Source organism: Cebus imitator, unplaced genomic scaffold (assembly GCF_001604975.1).
Source record: "Cebus imitator isolate Cc_AM_T3 unplaced genomic scaffold, Cebus_imitator-1.0 Scaffold399, whole genome shotgun sequence".
NCBI lineage: Eukaryota > Metazoa > Chordata > Mammalia > Primates > Cebidae > Cebus > Cebus imitator.
The window spans coordinates 808,728-832,871 of NW_016107714.1; the positions used below are offsets into that span (position 1 = coordinate 808,728).

The 24,144-nt window shown below is 51.0% G+C and overlaps 3 protein-coding genes and 1 non-coding gene across 13 annotated transcripts; 1 reads left to right on the forward strand and 3 right to left on the reverse strand.

Moving 5' to 3' along the window:
* Nucleotides 1-3,059, reverse strand: AUP1 (AUP1 lipid droplet regulating VLDL assembly factor). Of its 4 annotated transcripts, none has more exons than XM_017508761.2 (12): nt 2,916-3,059; nt 2,698-2,835; nt 2,468-2,618; nt 2,091-2,275; nt 1,776-1,848; nt 1,607-1,680; nt 1,305-1,371; nt 1,101-1,203; nt 824-943; nt 601-716; nt 325-412; nt 1-189 (listed from the first exon to the last, which is right to left on the reverse strand). In XM_017508761.2, exons 1-12 carry the CDS (start codon nt 2,963-2,965, stop codon nt 71-73), a joined length of 1,284 nt encoding a protein of 427 aa, XP_017364250.1. In that variant the 5' UTR covers nt 2,966-3,059; the 3' UTR covers nt 1-70. The 4 variants fall into 4 exon arrangements, with proteins under 4 accessions (XP_017364250.1, XP_017364251.1, XP_017364248.1 ...); XM_017508762.2 differs by having other exon boundaries at nt 294-412; XM_017508759.2 differs by having other exon boundaries at nt 2,091-2,618; nt 2,916-3,044.
* HTRA2 (HtrA serine peptidase 2) lies at nt 2,741-6,522 on the forward strand. 5 transcript variants are annotated; one of them, XM_017508756.2, is made up of 8 exons: nt 2,741-3,845; nt 3,950-4,154; nt 4,244-4,438; nt 4,674-4,706; nt 4,932-5,037; nt 5,197-5,266; nt 5,964-6,059; nt 6,165-6,522. In XM_017508756.2, exons 1-8 carry the CDS (start codon nt 3,115-3,117, stop codon nt 6,328-6,330), a joined length of 1,602 nt encoding a protein of 533 aa, XP_017364245.1. In that variant the 5' UTR covers nt 2,741-3,114; the 3' UTR covers nt 6,331-6,522. The 5 variants fall into 5 exon arrangements, with proteins under 5 accessions (XP_017364245.1, XP_017364247.1, XP_037587377.1 ...); XM_037731449.1 differs by having other exon boundaries at nt 3,079-3,845; nt 4,914-5,037; nt 6,165-6,520; XM_017508758.2 differs by lacking the exon at nt 5,964-6,059.
* On the reverse strand, nt 6,458-24,025 carry LOXL3 (lysyl oxidase like 3). 3 transcript variants are annotated; one of them, XM_017508749.2, is made up of 14 exons: nt 23,900-24,025; nt 22,342-22,666; nt 20,207-20,370; nt 19,408-19,622; nt 9,731-9,950; nt 9,319-9,499; nt 9,025-9,179; nt 8,611-8,778; nt 8,316-8,478; nt 7,875-8,118; nt 7,660-7,775; nt 7,444-7,580; nt 7,226-7,337; nt 6,467-7,022 (listed from the first exon to the last, which is right to left on the reverse strand). In XM_017508749.2, exons 2-14 carry the CDS (start codon nt 22,652-22,654, stop codon nt 6,949-6,951), a joined length of 2,262 nt encoding a protein of 753 aa, XP_017364238.1. In that variant the 5' UTR covers nt 22,655-22,666; nt 23,900-24,025; the 3' UTR covers nt 6,467-6,948. The 3 variants fall into 3 exon arrangements, with proteins under 3 accessions (XP_017364240.1, XP_017364238.1, XP_017364237.1); XM_017508748.2 differs by having other exon boundaries at nt 6,476-7,022; nt 22,342-23,968; XM_017508751.2 differs by lacking the exons at nt 9,731-9,950; nt 20,207-20,370; nt 22,342-22,666; nt 23,900-24,025 and having other exon boundaries at nt 6,458-7,022; nt 19,408-19,565.
* On the reverse strand, nt 14,714-14,820 carry LOC119468244. The gene has a single exon (XR_005196896.1). It is a non-coding gene; the product is annotated as a U6 spliceosomal RNA (small nuclear RNA).
* Nucleotides 24,026-24,144: the final 119 nt, after the last annotated feature.

Here is a 24,144-nt window from a genome sequence, read left to right on the forward strand (position 1 = left end):
TTGAATGAAAACCATGAATTTAATGTGATATTGGGGGAGCCTCATCCTTCCCTTTTTACAACCCACCAACTCATCCAGCCTGTTGTGAGTTGGGTGAGGGCTGCCCCCAGTCTCCGTCCTGCGGCTCTGGGTGCCATCCTGTTCCTTTGAGTTCAGTCAGCCTCCTGGGCTTGTCTCTCTGTGAATCTCCTGTGGGGCATAGGGAAAGACATTATTCAGGTTTTGCCATAGTTGCTCCATAACTTCATTCTCCAATTTTCCCCATCCTATTCATTGTCCTCTAACCCCCTCACCTTCTTGCATATTCATATAGTGCTTGCTTTCGCTCCTGCAGGCTCTCCTGCCGGGCCCAGGAAGACTTGGCAAATGTTAGGACTGTTGGCTGAGGGGTCACCAGGCCAGAGCTGGGGAACTGAGGTGATCACAATGTCAGAGGGCTTGCGGAGTCATCATGATTAAACATGCATCGAATGCCTACTTTGCAAGAGAGGCACTATGCTAGGGTCTCAGGATCAAAAATGAAAAATCAGGGATAAGGGAGTAGGTAGCCTGCCCCCACCTCACCCCAAGTCTTGGACCTGACCATTTTCTATATCTCACCTTGGAGGCAGAGGCTGTGGGTAGGGACTGAGTTCCCTGGGTGATGTCTTCAGGCATGAAAGCTACGGCTCCCTCAAGCAGATTAGTGATAGTCAAGTCTACACAGCCAGTCTTGGCTGGGGGGAAAAGAGAAGGGAGTCTACTCCCTGTTCACTTTCTTCCTTCACAACCCACTTTTCCTCCCTGTGCCCATCTCCCTGTGTAGAGCCACCCTTTCCCATACCCAGGTCTCTCTGGATGACACCCAATGGCACATGGGGCAAAACTTCTTTGACTCTCTGAGCCAGAGTTGCCAGCTGCATATCAGGAGAAGGACCAGGGGAGGGAGGGAAAGAAGACTGGGCTGTGGAAAAAGAAAAAAAAGAAAAGAAATTTTGTTAAGTAGAGAACTCAGAGAAGGAGAGGCTAACTAGCACAGGAATAGGGGAGGAATCACAGTAGGCTGGGGAAAAAAAACAACAAAAAAAACCCCAAAAGGTGTATGTATAGAGACCACATACCTGACTGGGGGCGCAATCTGGGGTGTCTTTGTCGCTTCATGTGCTCTGCTTTGTCTGCTGGAGTGAGCCGTGTCCCTGTCTGGCCCAATTCCTTGGCCACCAGCTAGGGAGAATTGGAAAACTGGAAGTGTCAAGATCTCAAGCTTTCCTCCCCCTTCTCCTAAGCAGGGACCACATCTCCACCCTGCCTGTATATCCAACCACCTGTTGTACACGGAGTGCAAACTCCTCATTCTCTTCCCCTAGTTGGCGATGAACAGGACGAAGCCACCTGCAAAAAACAATCCAGGGCTATGTTGTGGGCACCCAGGGTAAAGGTTGTCACTGCTCCCCACTTTGGTACCTCTTTGCATGGTGAGGGTGGGAAAATAGTATATACTTTTTGTTGCCTTTGTGGTAGAACCTTGATATTAAAAGATCTACAAATGGACAGGGCAGAGGCCACTACTTCCTTGACCTTGAGATGAGCCTCTCCCCAGTGATCAAAATATGAGGGCAGTTAATACCTTACTTGATACACCGTGAAAGGGACGAAAAGTGACCACAGCAGTTCTGAGACCCAGGAGGCATCTGACACCGTCTGAGGGGAGGGCATGAAGTGAGGCCTGAGCCAGGGCCTGGAATGGGAATGTTCCCCTCCAAGCCCCAGAGATTCCCTGTTCAACACACACTCACCACAGAGACCAGGGGTCTCTGAACTTGCAGGGTAAGAGGTTGTACCACATCCTGGATAGAAAATGGCCAGGAACTAGAAGAGGAAGGAGAAAGTAGGATGGGAATCCAGCCAGCCTAGTCAGTAGCTCATACCTGCCTTAAAACAGGCAACTGTCAAACTCTACAAGTAGATAATTGAAGAATGAAGGGATTCAGAAGAAAGAAAAGTAGACAGAAAGGAAATGAACTAGAGATGTTGGGGGCTAAGGGCTGAAGAAGGTTGTAAAAACTCAAGGGCCCACAAGCTTGACCACCCGATACCTGTGCTAAACCCACCTGAAACGCAGGAGCCCCTCCCGGCCATTGGTGGCCTCTTCCTCAGGGAATAGCAGCAGAGGGGTGGGGGGAAGCCTCGTGGAAGCACAGAATCTCTTGAGTGACTCCACCAACTCCCCCCGCCCATCCATCTCCATGAAGCCCCGAGACCAGCACACAAAGCTGGGGGGACTATTGAGTAGAGGCTGGGAACCAGGAGAAGAGAAAGCAAGATGAAAAAAAATTGAGGAAAATGAGAAAAACTGACATGTGGGGTGGAGAATCAGGGTTAGGGTAAGGGTCAATATCCTCCATGGGGAACGCGAATGGGGACTGGGGGCCTTCAGCTGGGCCCCAGGGAACCGCCCCGTGGCGCTCTCGGCCTCGCTCTCACTCACGGTGCTACAGGTGGTGAGCAGATTGACTATGTTGTGGTCGAAAGGTGTCACGTGGTTGGAAATGAGAACCCTGACGCTGTGATCCCGGAGTCCAGAGTCCTCCTGCCGGGCCACGAGCCCCAGCAGCGCACACATGGTCCGCACTACGAACCTGGGGACACAGGAGGTGGTGATTGTGTGTCTTCGGGCCAGGCCCAGCCCTGACACTACCCAAACGCCTGCGTCGGAACCTGCGAAGGACGCTGTCTGGCAGCGCGCAGCTGACCAGGAAGACGTGGATCCCGAGAAAGAGGCGCAGGACGAGGAGGCAGAACCCGACCGGCGCGTAGAGCAGCAGTGCTAGCAGCAGAAAGCCGTCACCCGGGAGCCTGGGGGCGAGAGGCGAAGTGATCGGGCACCAAAGGCCAAGAAGATGCGAGGATCGGCCTCTTCCCGCCGGGGCTCTTACCGGTGAGTGTCAAAGAGCCTCTCCGGCCCCGGCGCTGAGGGAAGCTCCATAACTGCAGCTTCAGGAGCGCCCGGCCGTCGCTGCCGCCATCTTCGCGTCTGGCCGCAAGGGCTCCTGGGAAGGCGGAGTCTTTGGGCATTCGCCCGGGGTGACTGGACCTGAAGTCCTGAGGCGCCCCGGAAGGGCTAGAAGTCCCAGCATGCCCCGCAGCCCCTTGGGCCGTCTCACAACTCAGGTCCTGCGGAGACCACAATTCCCGGCATTCGCGGGATGGGGAGGAGGCGGCCTCCCGGAATCCTGGTTCCGGCGTGCACTTCTGGAGGACTTCAAGTACCAGCGTGCCCTGCATCCTACTGTCCGCTTACTCGCGTCCTGGGTGCCGCCTCTGAGTAGGGCGGGCGAGGAGGCAGCCGAGGCGGAGCTGATGGCTGCGCTGAGGGCGGGGCGGGGTGCAGGCTGGATCCTCCGGGCATGGCGGGCTTTGGGGGGTATTCGCTGGGGGAAGAGACCCCTGTTGACCCCTGACCTCCGGGCTCTGCTGACGTCAGGAACTTCGGACCCCCGGGACCGAGTGACTTATGGGACCCCCAGTCTCCGGGCCCGGTTGTCTGTTGGGGTCCCTGAACCCCGAGTACGTCTGACGTCTCGGACCCCGGATCCTCGGGAACAACTGACTGCGGGGACCCCAGATACCAGGACCCAGGAGGCCTCTGGGAACTCTGGAAGCCGTTCGCGCGCGTGGCTGGCGGTGGCGCTGGGCGCCGGGGGGGCAGTGCTGTTGTTGTTGTGGGGCGGGGGTCGGGGTCCACCGGCCGTCCTCGCCGAAGTCCCTGGCTCGCCTCCCACCTCTCCCCGGAGTCAGTACAACTTCATCGCAGATGTGGTGGAGAAGACAGCACCTGCCGTTGTCTATATCGAGATCCTGGACCGGTAATGGTAGGGGTAGACCAGGAGGCACTGAAGCCACGGGCCGGAGGGCGGGCGGGTAGGAGGGGTCAGAGCTTCCTCTTATCCGTGCTTTCCCTCCATTCCAGGCACCCTTTCTCGGGCCGCGAAATCCCTATCTCGAACGGCTCAGGATTCGTGGTGGCTGCTGATGGGCTCATTGTCACTAACGCCCATGTGGTGGCTGATCGGCGCAAAGTCCGTGTGAGACTGCTTAGCGGCGACACGTATGAGGCCATCGTCACAGCTGTGGATCCCGTGGCAGACATCGCAACGCTGAGGATTCAGACTAAGGTAGGGTCTTAGGTAGGCCAGTTCTGGTTGGAGCCGCTTATTTGCTCGCATCTCCAGATGACAGGTCTCTTATACCCATTCTCCCTTAGGATCCTCTCCCCACGTTGCCTCTTGGATGCTCATCTGAGGTCCGTCAAGGGGAGTTTGTTGTTGCCATGGGAAGTCCCTTTGCACTGCAGAACACGATCACATCCGGCATTGTTAGCTCTGCTCAGCGTCCAGCCAGAGACCTGGGACTCCCCCAAACCAATGTGGAATACATTCAGACTGATGCAGCTATTGATGTGCGTCCTGATAGGAAAGAAATGACAAATGATGGGGGAGGGGGAAGAGGCTTTGTGGTACAAGCACCAACTGATATATGTTGGATGATACTATATACAGACCTTAGGCTGCAAAAATGTGGCCACTCATTCATGGGCTGAGAAAGAAGAAAATTTGGAGAAAGCACCTACATCCTGGTATGCCCCCAGACTTAGAATCCCCAGATCTCTTTCATGTTTTGTCCTTATTCTGCAGTTTGGAAACTCTGGAGGTCCCCTGGTTAACCTGGTGAGTGGGACATCCTTCCTTCCAAGAATCCCTGCCCCAGGTCAGTGTGGGAAGGGTGGTTTTTCCCTAATTCAAAGATGTTTGGTCAAGTTTCTGAGCAGTTCTTTATTGGCTATCTTTCAACATCCAATCAGATTTCCCCAACACTTGATGCTACTTTTGTTCAGGTGCCCCCATCCCCTACTATCTGTTTGGGCTAGGGAACAGGGGGCTCTGTCCCTGCAGGATGGAGAAGTGATTGGAGTGAACACCATGAAGGTCACAGCTGGAATCTCCTTTGCTATCCCTTCTGATCGCCTTCGAGAATTTCTGCGTCGTGGGGAACAGGAAAGTGAGCCTGGCTTATGGGGAAATGGGTTCCTTTAAAATGATGGGTGGGAAATAGGCGAGGGGCATTCATTGGGACTTGCTGAAGGGTGGTCTATTGGGAGAGGAGGGTAGGGGAAGGAAGGATGTAGCTGGGTGGGACTCATTTGTCCCTCTGTCACAGATTCCTCGTGTGGAATCAATGGGGCCCGACACTGCTACATTGGGGTGATGATGCTGACCCTGACTCCCAGGTATGAGCTTTAGGGATAGTGACATGTAATGTAACCAGTGTAATCAGAGGTGGGCCCCTGGCACCTCTGTTGAGCTTTGTTCTCATTTCTGTCGTTATCTAAAATGAACTGCATCACACTTGGAACAATCACAAGAGCTGTCCCCCTTCATCATCTTGACTTTCTTATCCCACTCCACTTTGCACACCTGTCACCAGATTTATTTCATCCTGTTACTGCTTTGATTTCAAGGCTTCAATCCATTAACTTGGCATTTAAGGGCCATTTTCCATCTGTCTGTAAATCAACTTTCTAGACCTGGCTGTTAAACCTTCTTATATGAATACTCAGCCAACTTGATTTCCTATTCCCATGTTGTTTTATTTATGCTGTTCTTGTTTTATATGGTTAATATCACATCCATCCTTTTATAGGCTCAGTTTCTTTCTCCTTAAATCTTCTCTTAGCATTCTAGAGTGACATTAATGCTATTGATTTAACAGTGTTTGTCATTTGGTGCCCTCATGTGGTGTACATCTTTTATGTACATGTTGCTCTTAACTGCTAGAAGACAGAAAGTGAGTGGCCATTATATTTTGTAGTACCTAGCTCATGTCCTGTCCATACATTTGTCAATGTGTTGATAAGAGACTTGAGGTGAACTCAGGATGGGGAGAATGCCTAGATCTGGCTAATAGGGTGATCTGTGTACTTTCAGCATCCTTGCTGAACTACAGCTTCGAGATCCAAGGTTTCCCGATGTTCGGTATGGTGTACTCATCCATAAAGTCATCCTGGGCTCCCCTGCACACCGGTGAGGGAGAGGCTTCAGTGTGAGATGGGGATGGGCGAGGTGTGCATGTGTCCTCGAACTGGGCTTTCTATTCCTTCCTTTCTCTCTGTCCGTTTTTCTCTGTAGGGCTGGCCTGCGGCCTGGTGATGTGATTTTGGCCATTGGGGACAAGGTGGCACGTAGTGCTGAAGATATTTATGAAGCTGTTAGAACCCAACCCAAGATGGCATTGCGGATCCGGCGGGGACGAGAAACACTGACATTATATGTGACCCCTGAGATCACAGAATGAACAGATCAGCAAGAGTATGAGGCTCCTACTCTGATTTCTTCCTGCCTTCCTGGCTGAGGCTTGAGGGCACCGGGACAGAGGGTTTAATGAACCAGTGGGGGCAGGTCCCTCTAACCACCAGCACTGATTCCTGGGCTCTGAAGAATCACAGAAACACTTTTTATATAAAATAAAATTATACCTAGCAACATATTATAGTCAAAAATGAGGTGGGAGGGCTGGATCTTTTCCCCCACCAAAAGGCTAGAGGTAAAGCTGTATCCCCCTAAACTTAGGGGAGATACTGGAGCTGACCATCCTGACCTTCCTATTCAAGACAGTGAGCTGTTGCCATCTTTTGTTGTGGGCAGTTAGTCAGGTGCTGCTCTTTCTGGTGTGGTGTGCTCTGCTCTGCTCGGTGCTGGGCCTGAGAGCAAAGATTCCCCATGCTTGGCCACAGATACTGACAGCTGGCCTCTGAAGGAGGGTGATAAGTTCTGCTTGACAGTTCCACATCCATAGTGCATGGTCCAGTGAGTGCGGTTGCTGACATGGGTTCCTTGGTAAGCTCCTGAGGTAATGGCAGCCTCAGACCCCTGCCATTAAGGGCCAGTGGTGGTTTGCAGAGGGTGGTAGCACTTAGATAATCTGGTTGCTGGTCTGGCCAGGGTAGCGCTCAAACCTCCTGTTGGCCTCTTCACTGAAGGCATCACCTGCAGATTGGACAGGCAATTTGGGAGATGTCCTGCACAGAGGGAGGCAGAGAGACCCACTGTGGAGAAGGGTGGGTAGAAGTAGAGGGACTGAGAGCTCCAGAGGAGGGTAGAAAGATACAGAAACAAGTTACAGAAAAAGAGAATGAACATTTTTCCCTCCCATCCCCTAATCTTCCTGGGTTGCTCTTCCCATCAAATACCGATGTGGCAGTTGTGCACCCAGATCCGATGTCCATCATATTTGCAGTTACATTTCATTGCATTGTTGGTGAAGTCACTCTCTGCTACTTCAAAATTTGGGTTGATGACTACCTGTGAGCGAGAGAAAGGTCACTTAACCCAGTGACAATCCTCAAATCCAAAAGTGTCTTTAACACTTCTCCCACTCATCTGTCTGGAAGCCGCAGACTCCAGGTACCTGGAGAATGTAGTTTCCTGGCTTCACATCTGTGATGTCAATCCATTGACAGTCAATGTCATGCCGGTAGAGATCCCAGCAACCCACAGTGATGCCTTGCTCTCCAAAGTTGGCACACTCATACCTCTTGGAGACATCTAGAGGGATTCGCATGTGTCAGTCTAAGGAAGGGCTATGCGATGGACACCATGTAGTCCACTTCAGGCCCCTACTCACCCTCCTGGCACTCAGTGTCTTCCAGGCAGAAACTAGCTTTGTGGCCCTCAGCCACCTTGGTGCCATTTGGGGTGAGGATATCGTAGTGAGTGAAGATGTCCATGCTGTGGTAATGCCTGTGGGGACAAGGAAACTTCTGTTTCCTTCTCTGCCCCCAAAAGGTTTGTACCATCCCCCGTGGCCTTGCCCTTCTGTTTGACTCCCTACCCTCTCACCCATGGCACTCGTGCCACACCCAGGAGTGGCGCCCAGCCTTGGGCCTAAAGTCAGCTCGTCCCAGGTTGTGGATCTGGGAGGAGAATCGGAGTAGACGCCGGTGACCATAGGGCCAGTTGGCTGAGCGGGCTGAGCTGGCCAGGCAGTTCTCTTCTGCAGCACAGTACAACATATGCAGGGGCCGGTCTTCAATATAGGCGGTCTCCTGCACCAGTGCTGAGTGCAGCAGCAGATCTGATGCAGCTGCACCAAGAAAGGAAGGGGGTGTTAGAAGTCACTGCTGACTTCACAGAGTGGGGTGCTTCCATCCCTCCCTGGCGTGTGAGACTGGTTTTCTATGGGAAAGGAGTGCCCCTCCAGATTACAGCCCTCTTTCTCCCTGCAAAGGGGTGGCCCAGAGCCTCCCTTCCCTGGCTTGCATCATCCCCTCCTTCACTCACTCTCAGAACAGATGACTCCAGCAGTGAAGCGGGTCCCTGTCCTCTTGCAGGTGAGGTGGGTGCCATGATGGGTACACTGGTCCAGGGACAGCTCAGTCCCTGTGCAGTGTACTCCACTCATCACCACTTCTGTTATATTCCCAGAGTCCCAGTACCAGGTCTCCTGGGGACATACGCAGATGTTTCTCTAAGGCCCAGGATCCAGCATCTTGGGCCAAGAGACTCCTTCCTCAGTCCTCAGCCCAAAACTCAGGCTTTGAGACAACAGCCTCGGCTCCCTCTCCTTCACACTCACCTGCAGACCGTGGTTGGCGTAGCCCAGACCCAGTTGTCTACAGGCCACCATGGCCTCCAGGGTCCCCCAGTCATCCCCACAGATGAGGCCCCAGCGAAGGGATCCAGGTCCCCCTATTTGCACCTCGACTCGCCCCTCATGTTGGCTGCGGCCCCCACTGAGTCGGATCTGTAGTGACACAGAATGGAAGCACTGGAGGAAGCTTTGGGGTGAGGTGGTGGGAGTTGGTAGCATAGATGTGGCTGAAGCATGACTTAGAGGTGCACAATGGACTAGCAAGTGATGGGTCAGGTGGGAGCTGCAGGATGGCAGTGGTCTAGGGCAATGGGCTGGGGGCAATCAGGCTGCAGATTGGAGGCCAGGACTGGATAGGATTAAAGAGACACCTCAGCCAAGGTGGAGAGTATGACTGACCCTGGTCTCCACCCCAGTGTAAGGTAGGTTGCACCGGACCCCGGCATCCTGGCTATGTGAACAATCCTCAGCTGTGATGTTCTTGTGGGGGCACTTCCAGAGGGAGAGCTCCTGTCCAGAGCAGCGCACTTCACTCAGGTGGATAGCACCCATGCCTAGGGCCAGATGGCAAAGATCAGGAAGTTGTAACTAAGCATATATGTCTGCCCAGGGGACTCCTAACCTTCCCAAGGAATGTGCCTCCCAGGACCGTGTACCTCCTTCCCCCTCCCTCCCACCTCCATGCTGCCTCACCCTGCCCCATGCGAGCGCCACTCAGAGCTTCTCGAGCACTCCCGAAGCCCAGCTCCCGACACACCACGCTGGCTGCATGCAGGTCCCACTTGCGGTCACAGACTGTGCCCCATGTGCTGGCCTTTAGGACTTCCACCCGGCCCTCTCCAGGGTGGGCCCCACCTTTCAGACGGACACGGCCCTATAGAAGAGAGAAGTGCCCAACAGAGGTGAGTAGCAACATCTGCATAGAGAGGCTAAGCAGACTCGGGAGATGAGTGAGACTTTGGTGGGAGGGAGTGGGTATCAGGGCTATGGCCCGCCCCCTGGAAGGCTCCTCTCCTCACAGGTCAGGGCTGTGCTTACTCAGGGGTTGCCAGGCTAGGGGTTCTCCACCTGGGGTGGGAAAGGTCATAGTCACTGTCTCACACACCTCCCCCTGAGGCTTCGACTGTTGTTGCTTCTTCTGGCCACTGGACGGTGCGTAGAGAGGGCCTGGCACACAGCTCACCACCGCAGGGGCCCCCCCAGGGCACCTGGTGGTGTCATTGGCACGATAGAACTCCAGGGAACAGAGGGAGAGGTGGGCTTCCGTGCCCACGCACGTCACCCCATGCAGACCAAAGGAGTGTTGCTGCCGCTGGGCCAGCAGCCTAGGAGGACAGGAGTGAGTTGCAGTAGGGTAAAACAATGCTCCTGCCTCTTGGCCCCACAACCCTCCTCCCACTTCATGCCTCTACCATGCCCCCAACCCTTTTGTGACCATTTATCCCCTCTTCTTCCCTCTTTTGTGTTTCCCTCGGCAGAGACAAAGGGATTGCTGAGTTTCCAGGCTGAGGGAGCCTCAACTACCCAGACAGGAGCATCCTTGGGGACCTCCTACAGCAGAACAACCCTAAGGGAAGAATGGCTAGTCTCGACTTGGTTTCAGCCTGCTGGCTCTAAAGGACGCTGAGGCTAAGGCTTCAGGGAATGGGAAATCAGGACTTTCCAGTTGGAAGAAATGGTCAGGAGGGAGTGGCTGACACAAACAGGAACCCTGAAAAGCGAAGGCAAGCAAGTCCTTGTGTGATGCTGAGACCAGAATAACTGAATGAGTCAGGATGCAAAGGACTGAGGAAGTCTTCCATCTACATGGCTCCGCAGAGGCCAGAGACTCTGCAGGACAGATTGGAGGGGCAGACACAGCAAGGACAGACCAGCAGGTAGACACAGGAAAACTGGGACTGGCATATGCAAGAATGAAGATGTATAAATGCAGGACAGGTCAAAGTTTGAGGGAATACATGACCAGAGAAAGAAGGTGGATGTGAACAACAAAATGGCAAAGACATCTCAGGACCTGAGCTGTGTAAGTCTTTAAAAAGGTTGTCCATGTTTCTGCAATTTGAACATAACAGTGTCCTAAAGCCATCTGAATAGGATAATAGGACTGAACTATAGACGCTAAAGCTTGGAAATGCTGGCAAGATGTTTGAGAGAATGGAGGGACTTGTTTGTCGACACCAGTGGAATGAGAAACTGCAATGAGGCATGTGCAGGAGAGTAGTACACTCAGCCCAGAACAGCTGGGTTAGGTCCGCAGAGGAAGGGAAGATGAGCTCTGGGGTTGGTGGAATTAGCCTGTGAAGCTGATGTGGTCATGCATTATCGCAGTACTGTGCCCTATCACTTGATGTCAGAGGAAGGACGGAATATGATGACTTGAAGCCATTGGCTAGGAAGACACAGAAGGAGGAAACATTTATAAACAAAACAAAGGAAGTCTGTGTTTACAGAATACCTTTAGAAGCTCAGGATAAATGGATCCTGAAGATCTAAGAGATCAGACATTCTCACAGAGTCCTGTTTGGCTGAAAGTGAAAGTCAACAAGGCCATCACAGGAAGAAGACATCTATCTTCTAAACATCTTCATGTCCTTTGTCTACAATGAACAAAATAAAAATGGCACTGTGTGCTTTAATGTGGGGGTCGGAGAAGGCTGGAGTATGGCCACGTTGGGCAAAGATGATCCTAAGCTAGTAGGGCACTACAAGAACATCCCCAAATTCTTGAGATCCTTTGAAACCACCAGAGCGAGAAGCTGGGGAATGAGGGCTATCAGGGGACCACTGGGTGAGACTAGTACTTGTTGAGGACAGGAGGTGAGAAAGGGATGAATTCTCAATACTTCAGTCCCTGTTGAAGTTATCATAGAGGTTTTTAATGTGCAAACTGCCTTTTGAAGACAAGTTAGATGTACTTACAGGGGCTGGAAGCTTCCTAATTCTATGAGTTCTGAAGGAGCCCAGGAGCAAGATGAGGGAACTGGGAGTCTAACTGGAAAATGAGTCAGGGAGGCAGGGGCTGTCAATCTGACTGCATTCCTGGTAAAGGCTTCAACGGGGACCCTGAGTTTCACTCCATCTTGGGTAAGCTGGTGGCACTTATTTTTGACAATTAATCAAATAAAGTATTTGATTTGGGAACACTGATCCTTTAGGCAAATGTAACCTCTTACAGGAGAGGCAAGTATGGCGTCTGAAGGAGAAAAGCCCAGGTTGCCTCCTGAAACTCACCAGGGGAAGATAAGTAAGTATGTGGAATGAGGTAGTCAGTGAGTGAAAAACGACAAACCCTAGGACAAGCGGATCCCCAGAGACCAAGGTAAGGGCCAGTCTTATGGAATACTTTGGTAAATGCCCGGGAGGTGATTTCTAAGAGCTGCTGCTGCTCCTCCTCTTGGTCAGCTCTTTCAGCCACATGGGCATCCTGGACCCCCCCTCCCTGACCACAGCCCGGTAACTCCATGCTCTCCTTTCCACCCAACCTGAATTTTATTTACCTTTTGCTTGGCCCCCTGCCCACTCGGGGTTTGGGTTTGACTTTAAGCTTGGTGACTGGTCTGCAAAAAGGAGAAGGAAGTTGGTGGAGGCAGAGGTTACGTATGTGGCCCAGGAAAGGTAGAAGGTTATTTTTCTGTTTCTGGGAAGGACCCTTCATGCGCAGCATGGGGATGGGAAAAGTGAGGGATGGCCAGATTTTCCGCATCCACTGTCTGCCAAACACCATTGAACTGCATCTCAGGAATTCATGCTGCTCTCTGGATTCAGCAACAGTGATGGGAAATCTAGTGATATCAATCCAGGTGGGGGAGTTGGGAACTGGAGAAGGGAAGAGGAAAGGTGGAGGGGGAGAGAATGGGAATGTGGGTGAACTAAGGGAGGTGATGGGGGACAGGAAGGAAGAAGAATGAAGGTGGCTGAGGCTGAAGTTCAAGCTATTTGGGGAACGTGTAAAGACGGGATGCTTCTCAGCCGCTCCTACATTACTTCTGCCTTGTGTTCCCTAAGATCAAAGGTTGCCCATCCCCATGCCTGCTTCCTTCACCTCCCCGCAGAAACAGCCATTTTGCTCACATCCCTAATCCATCAGTTTGGGTTCTGGGATGGACATGGATAGGCTGCTATCCATCCATCCACCTCCTGGGGCTGCAGGGTGAGCAGGAGGTCCCGGGGCTCTTGCCCCATTACCTTCCAAGGGGCTTGGGGCGTCGGGCCGAGGCTTTGGCCACTCGCTTCCTCAACTTTCTGTGAGGATAAGACAACAGTAGTCAAGATCAGTGTAGAACCAAGTGGAAAAGGCTGGTGCAACTAGGACCAGGAGCAAGATTTCTCTTCTAGCAGTCAGAAAGCTTCCTGGTGGCAGGACATTATAACATCAGATACTCCTGAGACCCAAGCTTTCATAGCTGCTTGGCTTCATCAGCACGTGACCCGGTGGGTGAGCAGAAGTGAAGGCCGTGGACTCAGGACAGTGTCTCTATACAAGCACCCTCAGAAATGAGCTAGAGCAGATGGCGAGAAAGGACTCCTGGGTCCAGATGTTAATGTTAAACCTTGCTGGAGGGCTAAGGGGAACATTGTTAGGATTGCCAGACTGACCAGGCTAGGAGGGAGAACTAGCCTGAGTCAGGCCTAGGGAGGCTACTGTGTCTTTTTCTTCTAGATGTTCTCTTTGAGAAAGACTTCTGGCATTGCCCAGGCCTGATGCCACTGGACTAGGACCAAGAACCAAGGCTGAATATCCAAAGGTGTTAACTTGGTTTGACTGGGGAGCGCAGGCCATTTAATATTATGAAATTCATACCTAGTGTATTCATAATCTTGTATAGTTCATTGCCTTCTTGATGTTCCTAGGTAGAGTTCTGAAAGTCATCTAAAATGTCATGTAGGTCCAAAAAAAAAAAAAAAAATACAGATAATTATCTCAGCAAAATTCACTCCAGAAACCTAGGGGTCAATCCTGACTTTTCCCTTTCTTGGATTCCAAAGTCAATCAATAACCAAGTCCTGTCAATTTTACTTCCTAAATATGTCTCCAATTTGTTCACTCTTGCTCCTCTCCCGACCATTCTCAGAAATAAGAGTCAAAGGCTGGGAGCAGTGGCTCATGGCTGTAATCCCAGAACTTTGGGAGGCCGAGGTGGGCCGATCACTTGAGGTCAGGAGTTTAAGACAAGCCTGGGCAACAAGGAGAAACCCCGTCTCTACTAAAAATACAAAACATTAGCAAATTAGCTGGGCGTGGTAGCATGTGCCTGTAATCCCAGCTACTTGGGAGACTGAGGCAGGAGAATTGCTTAAACCTGGAAGGCAGAGGCTGCAGTGATCCAAGATCGCACCACTACACTCCAGCGTGGGCAACAGAGCAAGGTTCTGTCTCAAAAAAAAAAAGAAATAGATTCAAAATGATCTTTTGGAGTTACAAACCTGATCATGCCATCTCACAGCCCTCCCCATTAAAACACTTCAATGGCCAGGCACAGTGGCTCCTGCCTGTAATCCCAGCACTTTGAGAAGTCGAGGTGAGTGGATCACTTGAGGTCAGGAGTTCAAGACCAGCCTGGCCAACATGGTGAAACCCCTTCTCTACTAAAAATACAAAATGTAGCTGGGTGTGGTGGTGGGTACCTGTGGTCCCAGCCACTTGGGAGGCTGAGGCAGAAGAATCACTTAAACCTGAGGAGGCAGAGGTTGCAGTGAGCAGAGATCGTGCCACCCCACTCCAGCCTGGGCAACAGAGCCAGACTCCCTCTTAAAAAACAAAACAACAACAAAAACAAACAAACAAAAAACAACAGAAAAAACCAAACCAAACTTAAATGGCTTCCCAATCCTTTTATCATAAGGACCCGGGTCCTTATGATGGCCTATAATCTGTAGCCTAATTACGTCTCTTGTCATTTATTCACCTTTGTATTCTCAGCACCTTTCTCAGTGCTTGGCAAATAGGAGTTCAATAAACATCTGCCAAACTGAAATGAACTAGAAGAGTGACTTCTTAAATAGCATTGAAGCTCCTAGAGCCTCAATTTCAACTGTAAAAGAGCAGTAAATAGTTCAATTATCTGTGCATTCTTTTTTTTTTTATTTGAAAAAGATGGAATGCTTCACAAATTTGCGTGTCATCCTTGCGCAGGGGCCATGCTAATCTTCTCTGTATTGTTCCAGTTTTAGTATATGTGCTGCCAAAGTGAGCACTCTGTACATTCTTTTCTTATTCTAAAGTTCTACAACTTTTACATGTAGGGTAGAACTACCAAAATAAATTGAAAAATGATTCATACAGCAGGTTTTGATTTTCTCATTTCCTAAATCTTATTGACTTCCTCTAAAAGCCAGCAGATTTTTTTTTTCCCTAAGGAGGGGAGAGTAGTTTACAACTATCTTGCCTGTCTTTCGTAATGGTATCACCTGTGAGAAGGCTCCCTCTGCTGGGCCTGACTTGTCATATTCCCACCACAGAATCTCCCAGGGCTCCCGCAGTCTCTTTCCCCATGAATGGCCGTGCTTTAGTGTATCTCTTTCCCTAGCCTTCCTATCCCAGACTAAGTATGAGATTCTGATATGTCCAACAAATATTCCTGATCTCTACAAATTATTTTGGCTTTGCATACCTGGGGACAATTCCTGCATCTCAAACTTTCCAAGGATGGCCCATCTCTAAAGCTAGTTCATGTTAACCTGAAGCCCCAAGATAGCTGCTGGTACCATCCTTCTCTCAGGGAGCATCGGAATCATTTTAGGTGTCTCTTCTCTCATTCTCTGTGTTCTATCAGTTATCCTACATCTATTCATTTTCCTCCATCTTTGTTGTTACCCTCCTGATAAGCTTCAGTTTTAGAAAAATCTCCTAACTGGTCTTACTGCATCGAGACTGGCCTCTCCTCATCCATTACTATCAGACAAACTTTCAAAACACTGGCTTTATTCTTGTCCCATACAAATACCTTTATTTGTAATTGTTCTATAAGGCAAACGTCAAACTCTCCAATTTGGCACCTAAAGCAGTCCATTTTCTGGCCTCCCTTTATCCAGATCTTCTACTATTTCTCAGTTTAAACCTACTCTTGCTAACTTACTGTCTTCCAAATATACGCCATTCATTATTATCTTTGTTGGGGCCAACAGTGACTTCCCTGTTGCTAAATCCAGCATTTGTTTCTCAGTCCTCATGTTTTTAGGTCTGGGCAGCACTGACTCAGCTGGTCACTCTCTCCTCTTTGAAGCACTTTACTTGGCTCCCAGGCCACCACACTTCCCTGGTTTTCTTTCTACCTCACCTCACTGTTTGCATTTCATCTTACCTTCTGACTTTTAAATATTTAATATCCCCAAGGTTTAGTCTCTGGGCCACTCTCTCTGTGTCTTTTAAATTTACATTCACTCCTTGGTGATGTTGTCCAGTTTTAGGACTTTATATGTTTTACTCGAACTCCAGAGTCCTATATTAAATTGGCTAACTTAGCCTCACCATTTCAATGTCTTAAAGAATCTCAGATTTAACAGGTCTAAAACCAAGTTTCTTCCCTCCACCCCAAGCTAGTCTCCCCACAAAACATGTGCCATCCATTGTCTTCCTTATCAGGTGAGGCCAATTCCATATTTGGCTAAGGCCAAAAACCTAGAAAGAGCCTTAATTCCTCTCTCTCACACCACACTGAATCCATCAGCAAATCCTATTGCTCTGCCTTCAACTATCTGCAAAACTTGATCATTTTCACCACTTTCACTGGTCACCATCACCTTTCACTTTCTTTACGTGGCTTTCAGAAGACAGCAGCCCCCTAAGTAGCCACCTGCTTTCCTGCCTCTACTGCTTCCTTCACAGTCTGTTCCTAACAAAGCAGTGAAAGTAGTACTTAAAAAAACAGGAAGCCCGATGTCGCACCTCTGCTCCAAACCCTCCAGTGGTTCCTTATCTCCCACAGAACAAAAGCCAGCCTCTCCCAGATGGCCCACAGGATCTGGCTCCCCATTCTTTTCTGATCCACCACCTACACTGCATCTCCTACCATTTTCTTCTTTTTCACTCAGCTCCAGCCACAGTGGCCTCCAAGAGAAAGACAAGAATGACTTCTGCCCTAACCCACTACACACACACACACACACACACACACACACACTCACACATATACCCCAGAATAGTTTCATTTTTGATCCCTCTTCCTGGAAATGTTTATCTAGAGGTCTGCATACCTTGTGCCGTCACCTCCTTTAAATCTTTTCTCAGATGATGCCTTCTCCAAGAGGCCTTCCTTGACCACTTATTTATTGACTTAATTTACTGTTTGAGACAGGGTCCTGCTCTGCTGCCCAGGGTGCAGTGTAATGGCATGATCATGGCTCTCTGCAGCCTTGACCTCCTGGGCTCAAGCAATCCTCCCTCGTAGCTGAGACCACAGGCATGCACCACCATGCTCGGCTAATTTTATTTTTTAAAAATTATCTGGGGGCCGGGCGCGGTGGCTCAAGCCTGTAATCCCAGCACTTTGGGAGGCCGAGGCGGGTGGATCATGAGGTCAAGAGATCGAGACCATCCTGGTCAACATGGTGAAACCCCGTCTCTACTAAAAATACAAAAAATTAGCTGGGCATGGTGGTGCGTGCCTGTAATCCCAGCTACTCAGGAGGCTGAGGCAGGAGAATTGCCTGAACCCAGGAGGTGGAGGTTGCGGTGAGCCGAGATCGCGCCATTGCACTCCAGCCTGGGTAACATGAGTGAAACTCCGTCTCAAAAAAAAAAAAAAAAATTATCTGTAGAGATAGGGTCTCACCATGTTGCCCAGGCTGGTCTTGAATTTCTGGGCTCAAATAATCCTTCCACCTTGGTCTCCCAGAGTGCCGGGATTTCAGGCATGAGCCATGGCTAACGACTACAATAGTACCTGGCACACGGTAAGATCTCAGTAAGTAAATACTGGATGAATGGATCTCTACACCTCTATTCAGGCTATCCTCTTCACTGGAAACGTCTATTTAAATTCTATACATCTTTCAGAACCTGGGGTTTAAATTAGGGAAGGTAAGCAGCACAGAGCAGGAAATGCAGCCCCAAGATGGATGAATGAGGCACAGCACATGGTTGTTTTAAAGTGGTTTGAGACACCAGACAAGATGAAGTACACTCCTCAGTACTGAAAGGCATTTCAGATGAGCCTCAGAGCCAACGCGAAGAAAGTGTGAGCAAGTGTGGAAAAGACTGGAGATTGGATAATATCCTGACTTTCAAAAAAGAAAAAGAGAAAACGGATTCCTCAATTCCTCAATCTACACTTAAGTAATATTCTAGACTAAATTATTAAATAGAAGTTTGTGAGCATTTAGGAAAAAATATGGCAATTCTTAGAGACCTAAAAGGATTTCAGTAAAAATAGGCTCAAACTACTATGGTTTCCTTTTTTGACAGGAATACTAAATTGGAAAGACGGAGAATCGCGTATCTGGATGTTATCAACGACTAACAAAATTTCCCAGGATTTCATTACTGATAAGAAATATATAGATAGATAAGGTGAAATGTTGGTTATATCATTGAAGTGTTCTGTTTCTTCTCAATTGATGGAAGGAACATATTTTACAGCTGATGATTAGAAGCTTGATGAAAATCTGGAGGCACATTTTGCAAGAAGAGTTAGACTTTGGTTTTAAACATTTCCACAACAACTTTTAATCATTTGAATGAAGCCAGAGGAGGCTGAGGGATGACAGATGGAAAGTCACATCAGGATTCAAGATAATCTCATGGGATCATCAAGACTTTTTTATGGTTTCTAAATTATGTATCAAAACAAATGTAATAGGGTAAATGTCACCTACACCTGGGTTGGAAAAGGCTGCTCTATCAGTTGGAAGCACAGGGAAGACCTGAACTGGTTGTAGGTGATGACAGGTTCAGTATAAGCAGCAGGAAGCTGCCGCAGCGGGAAGACAGTGCAATCCGAGCAGGCTTCAGTTGGGGTTGAGGATTTCTATAGTGGTTGTCTGTATCAGACCCTATCTGAAGCAGTGTACCTGCGGAAAGCTATTCTGACATCAAGAGGCCTTTCAGCAATACTGATCTAAGGAACCACTGAAGAAAGGGAGAATTTTTGGCTTTGCAAAATAGATTACAGAGAGAGGTTGTACAAATTTCCAAATAAATGTCTGGCTGTCAATGGCAGTTTCTCAAAAAGGTCAAAGTAGATGATCAAGGAAAGGGAGACGCTAAGCACAGGCAGTTCCCCAGGGTAACATTTCCCTTTCTCTGGAAGCTGGAGTGGACCCCAGGGCTCCAGAGCAGGTAGAGAGGTTGGGCCTTGCTGAAGGAGATTCTGGGAAACTTCCAGGACTTCCAGGAGTCCCGAGGGCTCGCACGCTCGCACGCTCACACTTGCTCTCCTGGACAGCCCAGCCCCGGCCACCACGCGGCCGCAGTCCCCGGGTCCCTGCCTGCCCAGCCCGCGGGACACACCCAGACACCGCCTCCCAGGGGCGGGCAGCTGGAATTGCCCCAGGGCCTGGGAGTGGCCTCGTAGGAGGAATCCGCCTGCCCGCCCGGGCGTCGCCCCGGCTCAGCCTTGAGAAAGCGGGAGTCTCACTGGTTCCCATTTCAAGTACTTCCTTCGGGCTCCCTTAGTGGTCCTACAAGATTTCCCAACTCTCCAGCTCTGCAACAGCCTCCGTATTTTCCCACGCATCCCAACCTCCGGGTCCCCAGTGCCCCGGACTCGCTCAGATGTCTCCCAGGGCCATTCCCCAGGGAGCACCCCAAACCCAGCCTGGCCACCCAGCGCCCAAGCCTCTCACCTGTAAAAGGCCGCGTTGACTCTCTTTTCGCTGGGGAAGCCCAGCATCCCGCAGACCACGTGGCTGTTGTGGGCACTCCAGCCTTTGTCGCACACTTGCGACCAGCCGTCAGGAAGCCTGACTTCCACCAGCCCCTCGGTCACCGGCAGGGGTCGTCTGCCCCACCCAACGGCAGGTCGGATTCGCACCTCCTCCACTTGCAGGTGATGCTCTACCTGGGGACGGGGCCACAAGCAGGAAAAGAGTCCCAGCACCTTTTATGTGTCCTGCCACCCTTAAGGAAGCCTGCTTGGTGTGCCTGCTGTAAACCCAGGGGCAGGATGGGCCCAAGGTGGGGCTGAGAGAGACCATGTTGGTCGCAGTCCACCATGTGGACTCTCCTGCAGCCAGCAGGCCAATGATGTGCTATGCTCCCAGATTCAGAGCACTAGGAAGGAGCACCTCCCTGTACCTGGAGGAGGAGGGAGCACTTCAGAAAGGAAATGGCTTTGAAGGAGGAGAAAGTCAGAAGGGAGATGTCCCAGGAGAGCAGGAACATTTGAGAAGGAGAGCACCAGGTGCCCCGGGGTGACTAGGGATGAAACTGCAGAGGCTCATGCCAGGTTTAACCCCTTGAATGTGAATGCTAAAAACCCTGCTGGGTTTTACAGCATCTGGGAACTCTATCATTTGCTTTTCTAAGCTTCCCACCAATCCAAATGATCCCCCAGGGGTAACCGCCCTCTAATATCTCCCCTAACCACCCCACAGTCCTCTCTGGCCAGCCTGGGTGGTGTGTGTATGTCTAGGAACCGCAGACCTCAATGACATTGGAGTCCGAGAAGCCAGGGAGGCGCTGGTCCTTGCAGATGACCCCAGCGTCCTCATCGTGGGTACAGTCACTGTTCCCCCAGCCCCGGGAGGCACATTCAGTAACACTCTGCTCAGTCCCACGGCAGCTCAGGTTGTCCAGCCAGATGCGGCCTGTGGAAGGGGAGAGGAGGGGACAGAGAGGCTTGGGGAGGGAGGATGGGGAGTAATGGGGATGTTGGGAAGAGTGAGTGCTGAGGCCTCCCACTTGGCCATGATGATCCCTTCTTTCTGGTATGATAAGCGATGGAGTAGGGACAGGAGACCCTGGCAGGGAATAGGAAGGGGGCATAAGATTGACGGAAGATTGGTGTGATCTGGGGATACTCAAGAACCTGATAGGGTAAAAAAAACAAACAAAAAGCAAGAATCAACCTTGAAGTTCTGATCAGTTTCTACCCATTCAATGATAGCTACAATTAATCAGGTACCTACTGTGTGCCAGGTGCTTTGCTATGGTGTGGACATATGTGATCATTCTTAGAACACAGCTGCCAAAACACCCTTTTATGTGAAGAAGCTGGGGTTTAGAGAAGCTAAGTAACTTGCCTAAGACCACACAGCCAATACATGGGGGTTTAGGAGTTTGACCTATCTGTGAGGCTTCGACATCTAAGATCCTTCCATCTCAACCTGCATTCTCCCATGTGCCCACCCTGTCTGCGCTGTCATATAGCCCCTCCTTGTTCCTCTCTTCTCTCTGTCTGAACCCTGTCTTTTCTGTCTTTTTTTTTTTTGTAATGGGATCTGCCCAGGCTGAAGTGCAGGCATGATCTTGGCTCGCTGCAGCATCCGTCTCCCAGGTTCAGGCAATTCTCCTGCCTCAGCCTCCCAAGTGGGTGAGATTACAGGCGTGTGCCACCATACCTGGCTAATTTTTGTATTTTTAGTAGACACAGGGTTTCACCATGTTGGCCAGGATGGTCTCGAACTCCTGATCTCAGGTAATCCACCTGCCTTGTCCTCCCAAAGTGCTGGGATTATGGACCTGAGCCACCACGCCCAGCCTGAAGCCTGTTGAGTATCGCTGACTTCCTCTCAGACTTGGGCGAAGCCTCAAAGGTCATCTGTCCTAGAATGTTCAAGGACCTCTCATTCACATCCCGATAGAACTTACCCAGCTGCTGCGGAGACACCTAGCTCCTGCCCCACCAGACTGTGTAACCATCAAAGTCCCTGTGACTCTTCATGACTTTCTCCCACTACATCTGATTCAGTCCTTTGGTGCCAACCAGAAAAATCCCTCAGCCACATGACAGTCCTTCGCATATTTGAAAACAACCATTACATCATTGCTATGCAAGGCTTTTCATATCAATCCCCTGGTTCTTCAGCAATTCCTCCTTGAAACTTGGCTTCTGAATCTTTCACATCAAGGCAGCTCTCCTCTGAATGTATTTCCATTTTCTACTGTCCCTCTTAAAACACAGCATCTACAAATGACACTTAATTCCACAGGTGGTCTAGCCAGTGGGAAGTTGGGGATCAGCTGCAGGTTGCCCCACTTCTGTCCATCAATCCCACTGTGGGTTCATACCGTGGGAGCAGTCCTAGGCCTCACCTAGGAAACTGCTCTTAAGCCCCCACCACCCACACTCATACTTGTCCTAGATTTTATACTTGTCCTTAGACAGTGCCAGCTTGTTAGTTTTAGCTCTGGCCTGTAACCTGATTTTGTTAGCTGCAGTGTCTGTGACCCTTTGTGACTTTGGGACATCCAGATATCATTTACCTGCTCTTAGCATCCCATGAAACCAACTGTACTTTAGTTGTACAGGGCTCACCTGTATCTGGGCTGTTTTGTGTATGGTTTAGTAGGGTCATACTTTTGCAGCAGAAAAGAACTTAGACATCATCCAGTCATTTTGCCCACAGGGCATCTGAGGCTCAGAGAAAGCACTGACTAGCCTAAGGTCACACAGCTCTGGGAATTAACTTGTTGCTTGGTTTGTCATCCAAAGGTTTATTCAATCTGGCTGTTCTTGGTGTCCTGTGTCCCTGTGGCTGCGCCATCCTGGTGTTCCCTCTCCCTGTACTTTGGTCACACTTAAGTAATGCCTAGGATACGCCTGGATCATTGCTCACCTGTTCCAGGGCCATATTTGGCACTGTGGGTCCAGCCCGTGGCCTCTGTGAAGCCCAGCTCTCGGCAGAGGACATGGGCAGCCTGAAGCGTGAAGTCATCATCGCAGATGGTGCCCCATTCACCAGCTCGCTGTATCTCCACGCGGCCCTCGTAGGGCTTCCTGGGGAAGCCAGCCAGCCGGAACCGCAGCCCCTGGCTCCCGGCCCTCTTCTCAGGGTCCGTGGAAGGGGACGGAGACCCCAAGCACAAGCTGCACAGCAGGCACAGCAGCAGCCCCCGGGGACTCCACTGCCAGACACTGACAGGTCGCATGGCAGGGAAGGCCTGGGTGCCCCAGAGAGAAAGTGTGTGAGAGAAACTGAGATTGAATGAGGCCCAGAGTTGGAAAGAGAGAGAGAAGTAATGAAAGGAAAACGGACAGTGAGTAAGACCAGAGACAGTGAGGGACAGCAGGAGAGAAAGAGCCCCAGGGACCAAGAGAGACAGGGAGAGAAACACATTTTTAAGGGCAGAGGCACAGGTCAAAGAGGCACAGCCTGAGAGACCCAGAAATAAGAGACAGCTATGAGAGACAGAGTGTCAGAGAAGGGTCAAGGAAAAGCGATAGAGACTGACCAAGAGACACGCAGAGAGGAAGACCCAGACAGACAGGATGTGAGAGGAATGGAGACTGTGGGAATGAGAGAGAGAAAAACAGAAAGATGCAGAGGAGAGAGACAATGGGAAGAAGGTGATAGGGAAAGAACCAAGCACTCAGCATAGGGGAACCAAGCACACTGCGGGTGAGGAGGAGAGGGACTGACAAGAGCCAAGGGGCGGACGTGGGAGGGATCCAGATGACCCCATTTACCCAGACAGAGGACAGACAGCTGTACTGATTGTGCAGAGAGGCACGTAGGGGGCCCTAGGCGGCCCTGGGATCACAGATCCCCTGAATGGGAGCCCAGAGTCCTACCCCAGCAGATTCCTAGGCAGGGAAGGCTGGCACCGAAGCTCGCCTGGAGAACCTGCTGCAACCCTCCCCAGGACACAGGGTCTCAGATGCCCTGCAGGGTCAAGAGGCCCAGGAGGGCCAGGCCTCAAGGCTGGGCGGGGGATGGGGTAGGCTTGTCCAAGCCTTCTGCCAACACCACCATCGCTGTCACTGGGCAACCGGGGGCCAGGCACTACGACTCCTCAGCCAAGGCCTTCTCTGTCTAGGGCTGAGAACAACCCCTCTACAGCAAGCCCCTGCCAATATGCTTCCCCCAACCCAAACAATCAATCCAACAAGGCAGCTTTGTTCTGGGGACATTTTGGCTTGGGGACCCAGCAGTAGGCCTCCCGGAGGAGCCCCTGCCTTAGGGCGCTCCTGGCTGCCCGTTCAAAACACCCAGAGCCCTCGCCTCCAGTAAGTGCCTCCTCTCTGTACTGTCTCACTGCCCTTTGACAAGAATCAGACTCTCAGTTGGGTGGCTTCCCCTCGATTCTAGCCCACACCACTCGTTTTCTCTGGTCCCTCCACATCCTCTCCATCCCCTATTCCGCTCCCTCCGCGGGTAGCGTGACTCCCCCTACCTTGGCTGCGCAGGACCCTAAGGGCTGGGAGAAGAGAGCTGGTCCTGGAGATCAGTCCTAGGACTTCCCCCAAAAAAAACGCTCGGCCAGGGTAGGCTGGACCCCGCTTTCTCCCCGCTCTCCAGTCGTCCCTCCCACATCTCCCTCAGCCCTCCCACATTCCGCCTTCTCCCTCCATTCTTCCCGGCCAGCTCCCTCCTCGCCTCCTCTGGGTCCTCCCTCCCCGTGGAGCTGGCCACTGCCGC

Bases quoted from the DNA above. Each gene is read 5' to 3' on its own strand.
- AUP1 (XM_017508759.2), bottom strand. From the start codon at position 2,965: ATGGAGCTTCCCTCAGCGCCGGGGCCGGAGAGGCTCTTTGACACTCAC. The intron at 2,619-2,697 runs GTTCCGACGCAG...CTGTGTCCCCAG, and splicing joins CCAGACAGCGTCCTTCGCAG to GTTCGTAGTGCGGACCATGT. The intron at 413-600 runs GTGAGATATAGA...TGATCACCTCAG, and splicing joins CCACAGCCTCTGCCTCCAAG to TTCCCCAGCTCTGGCCTGGT.
- LOXL3 (XM_017508749.2), bottom strand. From the start codon at position 22,654: ATGCGACCTGTCAGTGTCTGGCAGTGGAGTCCCCGGGGGCTGCTGCTG. The intron at 19,623-20,206 runs GTCTGCGGTTCC...CCCCGTCCCCAG, and splicing joins CGGACTCCAATGTCATTGAG to GTAGAGCATCACCTGCAAGT. The intron at 8,479-8,610 runs GTGAGTGTGAAG...GTATGTCCCCAG, and splicing joins ACGCCAACCACGGTCTGCAG to GAGACCTGGTACTGGGACTC.
- HTRA2 (XM_017508755.2), top strand. From the start codon at position 3,115: ATGCCCCGCAGCCCCTTGGGCCGTCTCACAACTCAGGTCCTGCGGAGA. The intron at 4,155-4,243 runs GTAGGGTCTTAG...ATTCTCCCTTAG, and splicing joins CGCTGAGGATTCAGACTAAG to GATCCTCTCCCCACGTTGCC. The intron at 4,439-4,673 runs GTGCGTCCTGAT...CTTATTCTGCAG, and splicing joins AGACTGATGCAGCTATTGAT to TTTGGAAACTCTGGAGGTCC.